Source organism: Etheostoma spectabile, unplaced genomic scaffold (genome assembly GCF_008692095.1).
Source record: "Etheostoma spectabile isolate EspeVRDwgs_2016 unplaced genomic scaffold, UIUC_Espe_1.0 scaffold00018528, whole genome shotgun sequence".
In the NCBI taxonomy this organism is placed as follows: Eukaryota; Metazoa; Chordata; class Actinopteri; order Perciformes; family Percidae; genus Etheostoma; species Etheostoma spectabile.
Window position 1 is genome coordinate 300,540 of NW_022604307.1, and position 8,196 is coordinate 308,735.

The 8,196-nt window shown below is 38.0% G+C and overlaps 1 protein-coding gene across 1 annotated transcript; it reads right to left on the bottom strand.

Annotated features, from left to right (window-relative positions):
• Nucleotides 1-6,298: 6,298 nt before the first annotated feature.
• Nucleotides 6,299-8,196, bottom strand: LOC116680976 (uncharacterized). The gene is made up of 4 exons (XM_032509555.1): nt 8,007-8,196; nt 7,377-7,524; nt 6,669-6,873; nt 6,299-6,579 (listed from the first exon to the last, which is right to left on the bottom strand). Exons 1-4 carry the CDS (start codon nt 8,156-8,158, stop codon nt 6,299-6,301), a joined length of 786 nt encoding a protein of 261 aa, XP_032365446.1. The 5' UTR covers nt 8,159-8,196.

The following is an 8,196-nucleotide window of genomic DNA, read 5'->3' on the forward strand; positions in this document are numbered from 1 at the left end:
CATGTAATGGCTTCTCTCTCGGTCCCTGCTCCACCTCTCAATCAAACACCTTTAAAGTGCTCATATTCTGCTCATGTTCAGGTTCATAATTGTATTTAGAGGTTATATCAGAAGAGGTTTACATGGTTTAATTTTCAGAAAACACCATATATTTGTTTTACTGCACATTACTGCAGCTCCTCTTTTCACCCTGTGTGTTGAGTTAATAAGATAAAACTGTTTTTTTTTAAGTTTTCTACTGTAAAAACACAGCTAAAAGTTGATAGAATTAGTGGTAATTAACAGCAACAAAAAGTATTTTTTCTGTCATGTTACATAGAATACGAATACCTCGTAAAATTATGGAAAAATTCATTATTTTGAAAACAAATACCTTGGAAAATTGCTTTTTTAGTCAGTGTAAAAATGTCTATAAGCATTTTTTAAACTGTAAAAATTCAGTTTCTGTCATTTAAAACAGCCATAATCACTGTAATTACACACACAAAAGAAAATGTATGTTTTCACATGAGTTTGTAAAAACACTATCAGAATGTATCATATATTCACAAATATTGAATTATTAAAAGCTAAATCTAAGTATTAAGGTTTGATACGGTAAAAAGATGACTAAAAGTAGGTGCAATTAGTGACAATTGACAGCAAAAGATATTCGTTCAGTAATTTTATATGGATTTGCTTAAATTTCCACATTGACATTTTATATTACAGTATATACTATTAATTTATGTTAGAATGGAGCCCAGAAACCCTTTTGATTTATTCTATTTGTTAAAGGAGACCTTTTAAGCTTTTCTGTGTTTTCTGTCATATCTATGATGTTACAATGCCAGATGTTTATGTTAAACATGGCCAAAGTGTAAAATAATGAGCTAGACATATTTAGAAAAAATCCCTGTGAGACAAAATCAGATTATCCAGTGTTCAGAATTGTTTCAGCAGTTTTCTTTTCTCTGGGCTCTGTGTGACAACACACTGAGTAAGTTTCCTATATCTGGCTGCTGGCTGCATGTACCCCTGACTGACCTCAAGACCTCAATGTGGGCGGGGTTAAACGTTGAGGGGCGGGGTCAAACGTTTAACTCCACCCAGTCTCCAACCGTCCACTACCCAACTCATTTAATACGATGTCCGAAGAGGGACTAGAAACCTTAATGGATGTGGCGAAATGCAGCGATTTAAGCATAATGAACTTAATCTTTGGTTTTACTAATGATGAAATACAATATTGACACATTTCACAAAACATTAAAGGTCCGTGTATGTTTTGGTCATTCAATTTTCATTTCATGAACAGGTATTAAAAAACAAAAAACGAGTGGTTATTTGACTTTCGTTTTAAAATACAAAATTGAAAATTGAAATACAAAGCATTTTTCCTTTTCATGGTCAAAAACGGATGAGCGAAATTTAAAAAAAAAATTTGATTTTGATTTTCTATTTCATACAACAAAACATATAATCACTAGAAAACAGAAACAAAAAAGGGCCTGTTTTTTCATATTTTCGGACCGGATGTTGTCGCAAAAGGGCCAATGAGACTGATGCCGCCGTGTAGTGAGAAGAGGCTGCTTCATGTGTAACGCTCACCTAGCTAGCGTGACACATATTTCTGTTCAAATTAAAAATTGTTACTTTCTACGTTAGATAGAAATGGACCAGTACATAGTTTTCAGGAACAATAAACGAGTGTGTCTCAGGGAAGAAGACATGACTGGAGAAAAACTTAGTCGCATATTTCAGGTAAAAGATACGTACAGTGGTGTGAAAAAGTGTTTGCCCCCTTCCTCATTTCCTGTTCCTTTGCATGTTTGTCACACTTAAGTGTTCGGAACATCAAACCAATTTAAACAATAGTCAAGGACAACACAAGTAAACACAAAATGCAATTGTAAATGAAGGTGTTTATTATTAAAGGTGAAAAAAAAATCTAAACCATCATGGCCCTGTGTGAAAAAGTGATGCCCCCTAAACCTAATACTGGTTGGGCCACCTTAGCAGCAACAACTGCAACCAAGCGTTTGCGATAACGTGCAATGAGGCTTTTACAGCGTCCTGGAGGAATTTGGCCACTCATCTTAGCAAAATTGTCCTAATTCAGTTACATTAGAAGGTTTTCGAGCATGAACGGCCTTTTTAAGGTCATACCACAACATCTCAATAGGATTCAGGTCAGGACTTTGGCTAGGCCACTCCAAAGTCTTCATTTTGTTTTTCTTCAGCCATTCGGTGGTGGACTGCTGGTGTGTTTAGGATCATTGTCCTGCTGCAGAACCCAAGTTCGTTTCAGCTTGAGTACACAAACAGATGGTCGGACATTCTCCTTCAGGATCTCTTGGTAGACAGCAGAATTCATAGTTCCTTTTATCACGGCAAGTCTTCCAGGTCCTGAAGCAGCAAAAACAGCCCCAGACCATCACACTACCACCACCACCATATTTTACTGTTGGTATAATGTTCTTTTTATGAAATGCAGTGTTCCTTCTACGCCAGATATACTTGGACACACACCTTCCAAAGAGTTCTTTTGTCTCATCGGTCCACAGAATGTTGTCCCAAAAGTCTTGGGGATCATCAAGATGTGTTGTGGAGAAATTGAGACGAGCTTTGATGTTCTTTTTGCTCAGCAGTGGTTTTCTCCTTGGAACTCTGCCATGCAGGCCATTTTCGCCCAGTCTTTTCCTGATGGTGGAGGCATGAACGCTGACCTTAACTGAGGCAAGTGAGGCCTGCAGTTCTTTGGACGTTGTTGTGGGGTCTTTTGTGACCTCTTGGATGAGTCGTTGCTGCGCTCTTGGGGTAATTTTGGGCGGCGGCCACTCCTGGGAAGATTCACCACTGTTCCATGTCTTCGCCATTTGTGGATAATGGCTCTCACTGTGGTTCGCTGGATTCACAAAGCTTTGGAAATGGCTTTATAACCCTTTCCAGACTGATAGATCTCAATTACTTTCTTTCTCAATTGTTCCTGAATTTCTTTGGGTCTCGGTATGATGTGTAGCTTTTAAGGATCTTCTGGTGGACCTCACTGTGTCAAGCAGCTCCTATTTAAGTGATGCCTTGATTGTGAACAGGTGTGGCAATAATCAGGCCTGGGTGTGGCTAGAGAAATTGAACTCAGGTGTGGACAACCACAGTTATAGTATGTTTTAACAAGGGGGGCAATCACTTTTTCACACAGGGCCATGATGGTTTGGATTTTTTTTCACCTTTAATAATAAACACCTTCATTTACAAATTGCATTTTGTGTTTACTTGTGTTGTCCTTGACTATTGTTTAAATTGGTTTGATGTTCCGAAACACTTAAGTGTGACAAACATACAAAGGAACAGGAAATGAGGAAGGGGGCAAACACTTTTTCACACCACTGTATGTTCTCTAGGCTATGACATCAGTCTCTGAGGGTTAGCCTGTTAACCTGACCTTAGACGAGCTGTTTCGATCGTTAACGCTAATCGTTAGCCTTATTTAAACGTAATTTAGACATTTAGAATTTGGAGAAGTTTTACTTTCAGCATTCACTGAAGAAAATACACTGAGGGTTTTGTAATGTACACTTTCTTACAGGTCTCAACTCGTAGTTTGTACCTAACTAACGATGCAAATGTGGCGTTGTTTCCGGGAGCATCTGGCGTGTTCAGCTCATTCGACCTTACTGCAAGAGGTCATTATGAGGTTCACGGTGAGGACGAGGACGCCTCATCAGCTCAACTAATGTTAGCACGGGCCAACGTTTCGCATTCATGCGAACACCTTCGACTACTGCGAGTTCAACTGTCTCAGCCTCCCCAGAGCAGTCACTAAAACATTCAAAGGTAATGTTTGTCCTAAATTGGTTATTAAATAACAGTGGTATGATTTATATTTTATAATGTTCTAATTGGGTGACAGGATAGGAAATAAATAAACATGTAAATGTAATTTCATTAAAAAACACCCATAGTTATTTAACATTTGATATGCTCATATCAACTACAGTTGCCATTCTTTGTCTCCTTTGTAGCTGTTTTGTAATAGCATTGAATAGTACTTTCGCATTTCATTTACATTATGTACATTAATTTTCCCCCTGACTCTCTCAAGTGACAATATGGTTATTGTTGGTAACAAAATACATGACCATTAACCATTGCCAGGTTTATAAATGACCTGTTCCAGATCACTGTACCTGGCTGAGGTCGTTGGTGGGAGGTTGATTCCCAGCAGAATGGTGGTGGTCAGGTTTTTGGAATGTGAGGCTAATCTTCAAGGGATCATAGGAAAAGTACAAGATGCCATTGGAAGCTATGACCCTATGGTACTGACTGATGCCCAGGGTAATGCTATTTTGGAGTCTGAAGGAACAACCGGTGGGTGACATTTAGTTTCTTGAAGATTAGATGATACATAATTACACATGACTGAACTATCCACCTAAGTTGTAATGTGTGTTTTCCTGGTTTCCACACCTATTTCAAAAGGTTCACACTACTGGAAACAGAATGCACGGAAGATTCTTGCTGTGCAAGAACAGGAATTCCAGGAGTTGCAGGGTAAAAAAGGAGGCGACTGAGGTAATCTTAAAGGAACACAGTGACTTATTGGGACTTTGTCTATTCACCGTATCCACCAGAGTTAGATAAGGGTATATATACCTTTTCATCTCTGTGCGTGTGCCAACTCTGTCTGACGGCCCCACCACTAGCCTAGCTTAGCACAGATCCTGGAGGTAACCAGCTCCATCTATCCTACGCTTCCAATAAGTGACAAAATAATAATCTGGGGGAAACAGTGAATAAGCTAAAGTCCCAACGTGTTGACATGTTACTTTAAACAATAATATTAATCTTTTTGTACAAACATTGAAATGCATTGTGTTTTTAAATGTTAATGTACACTTACTCTTGCCTTTTGTTACTATTGTGACTATTACATTTTTTTTTTTTTTTTTAAATCAACCCGTTGGCCTACCCTATCCACTTCTGTACAGTGACTTCTATAATGTTTGGGCCAGAGATTTATTGGCTATCAGGGTGTCTGAGAGCCTGTCAACTTTTTTTTATTAGTCCAATAATCTGAGATAGAATTTGAGCTCATCCCCAACCCTCTGCTTTTTGTTTTGTGTTAGACAAGTGTCTTGTTTTGAACAGATGAATTACATAAGTAGCTGCCCTGACTTTGCCAAGCGACATTCATAAATAAAACCCTTGCTTTTGTTATTAAGTTGTTGTTTCTTTCCCCTTTTCTAACTTTTTCAAACAAAAGGTTAGGCTTCCACCCCACCACAGTCAACCAAAGCTGCAATAAAACAACCAGTACATATTTATTAACATTTTTTCCCTTGTAACAGCCGAAAAGATGACAAAGCTACAGGTATTGGAGAGGTCACTGAGAAATTAGAAGAGCTTGTGCTGGCATTCCAGAGCCTACCAGATGTCACTGCAGCAATCAGAGAGCTCACCAACCTGGCTGCCACTCAGAGAGTAATCCTGAATCAACCACAGCTACAGACCATCAAGCAAGGATTCTGCTGTGTTGTTTGTATGAGTAAGTATGCAAAAGAGATTGTCCCACATGAAAGATAATTCTGGATCCATTTTATTTTGTGTGACAGAATTTGAGATTTCCAAATACAAATCATTTTTTACATTCTCTACCCAAGATCAGCTGTCTCATCTGCATCTACTGATGCAAACCTTTTTGTAACAGCTCATGGTATAATGTTACAAAAACAAAGTGTAATGTTTAAACACTAAAGTTGTTCACTTGTTCAGTAAAAATAAAACGCGATCATTCAATACATCACGAAAACTTTGAGGACAGACGGGATAAATGAGAAAGACAAATATTTTGTTTTTTAGAGTTCATCGAGGAGCCAGTCTTCACACTGTATTGTCGAAGCATTATTGGTTGCAAAGCGTGTGTGGAACAGTGGCAGGAGACGTCTGTGCACTGTGCTAAATGCAGAGAGAACACAGCAGGCAACAACATACTTCAGGTTAATGGTCTGTCAGAGGCATTTTCTGTTCTGAGATCCCTTTTTGAAGAGGAGTAAGATTTTACACTTTATACTCACAAATAGGAATGTTGTGTTTACGTTTGTTTTATCAATTCAATGTGTCGGTCAGAGTTCTTGTACAAGTGATGTGAAATTGTTTTTGTTGAAAATGTGACTACTGTTCTTATAGACATCACTGTTTTACTGATTTAAACAGTTGTTACCAAACACCCATTGCTACCAAGTCATTGCTCTTGTCAGTAATTACATTCTGTAGTTCAAATAGAGCAAAGTTTTTTCACACATTACGCTGAGTATTGTTACGAGATAGAGCAACGCCTCTTTGTATGGAGCAAAATCATGTTAACTGCTCTAGAGAACAAGTTTGAAATGTCTGGATATTTCTCTGCAAACTGATTCTCGACTGCAAGTTTGTCCTGTTCAGTTAAAAATGGATCAACTCCAAAAGTAGAATGGGTTGTCAGTGAAGATCCCAGCTGTTCTTTGTAGAGGTCTGCTGCTTCAACTGAATGAGGCAACAGCTCCTGTGGTATTTTTTTTGGACACCCACTGGCAGCCAAATTATCCGGTATACCTTTACCTGTAAAATAAAAGAACATACTGTTAGTCTTAAAACTTGTGAATGTCTGTTGTAATTATTTTAATCTTTGCAGCACTGGTTTATATTACCTGGAATTCTGTGAGCATTCCATGACTCAACCATTCTTGTAAGACTAATCTGGCACAACTGGCCAGTCAGGCTGGACACACAGTATCTCACAAGGTTGTCTTCCATGTCTAGTTCCTCTTGATCCACCAACTGCAGAAGGGCTGTCTTCAGGGGATAATTGACACGATTGTTCACCTCAGGCCAGACTCGTTCAACTACATGGTTCTAAAATTGCCACAACAATTTGTCAGTCAATTTGTTCTGGTGGGTTAAAGAAAAATTGATACAATATTTAAGTCCCATTGCTTAAAATATGTTTATTATGGAGATGGAAATCTGTATATTTACCAACTCAGTTGTCATTATACTTACATAAACATACCGTCCACCTAACTGGACATGCAAATTGACCGCTGATCTAGTCAATTTAGTCTTACCAGTTCTGCTTAAAAGAACCTTTTCCCAAATGGACTCACAAAAAACAAGGCTCATGAAGTATCTACAATCTAAAGTTTGGATAAACTCCAATGTGGTTCCTTCTGCAGTAGTTTAGTGTTGAGCTGTAACCACATTTAAAAAAAGAAAGCTGCTCTGGGCCAAAGTTAAAGCTATGTTTACCCTAAAATTTAGAATTTGCTGCTGAAGCAAACTCAATAGTAATCATACAATAATGTATAAAGTACAAGTAGTGTGTTACTGAAGCAACCACACAAACAATTGAACTGTACCCTTGTGGATGAAGTCTGTAAATAAGGTCTTCTCTCCTGATTGTGGCGATGAGAAGACAGCAGCTCCTGCATGAAGAGGGTCAAATAAAACTCCTTTCCATGATCTACTCGCACCTGGTCCCACATCCCATAGGTAAGTACAGCAGGCCTAATGGATGGAAGAGTGGGTTCTAATTTGTGCAAAACTTTTCAAGCTTCATTATACAAATAATTTATTCACACTATAATACGGTCCATAACAATGTAGATTTCCAGCAATGCTCATTTAGACATATTGACTAAATGCAATATTTTACAACTATTTAAGGGATAGTCTTAATTTATTTGGGAGCAATATTTGTTATTTTGTTACATTATTTGCAGCCACTCTTTTCTCTCCAATTTCTGAAAAGCATAATTTAATTTGATAAGTGGGTTTAAGGTAAATGACTAGTGAAAAATGTGTGATTGAACCATGCTCTTACTGTAAAACCCAAAAGAGACTGCACTTATGTCATATCATGGTTATTACAATATCCAAGTCCCAGACCATTTATAGTCTCATATCATAATATTGATAAAATTCCCAACAAACACTGTCTTGAAGAAATTACATAACCTTTAGTGCCCGCAAAGAACATTGGCTATTACCTGAAAACATCTTCATAAATGGCAAGGTTGTTTTTTATAGGCATTGTAGAATGACCAACGACCTTTTTGCTGAAGCCATCGATGGCTAAAACATGGGTGACCCCAAACATAGCAAGTTTTTCATTTTGGTCCAAATGAACCTTGTGACCCATGTAGTCAGCTTGATATGGTTTGGGGTTGAGATTGCGGG

Coding starts and splice junctions, on each gene's coding strand:
- LOC116680976 (XM_032509555.1), bottom strand. CDS start 8,158: ATGGGTCACAAGGTTCATTTGGACCAAAATGAAAAACTTGCTATGTTT. Junction 7,525..8,006: donor ATTTATGAAGATGTTTTCAG/GTAATAGCCAAT, acceptor TCCATCCATTAG/GCCTGCTGTACTTACCTATG. Junction 6,580..6,668: donor GAATGCTCACAGAATTCCAG/GTAATATAAACC, acceptor TTTATTTTACAG/GTAAAGGTATACCGGATAAT.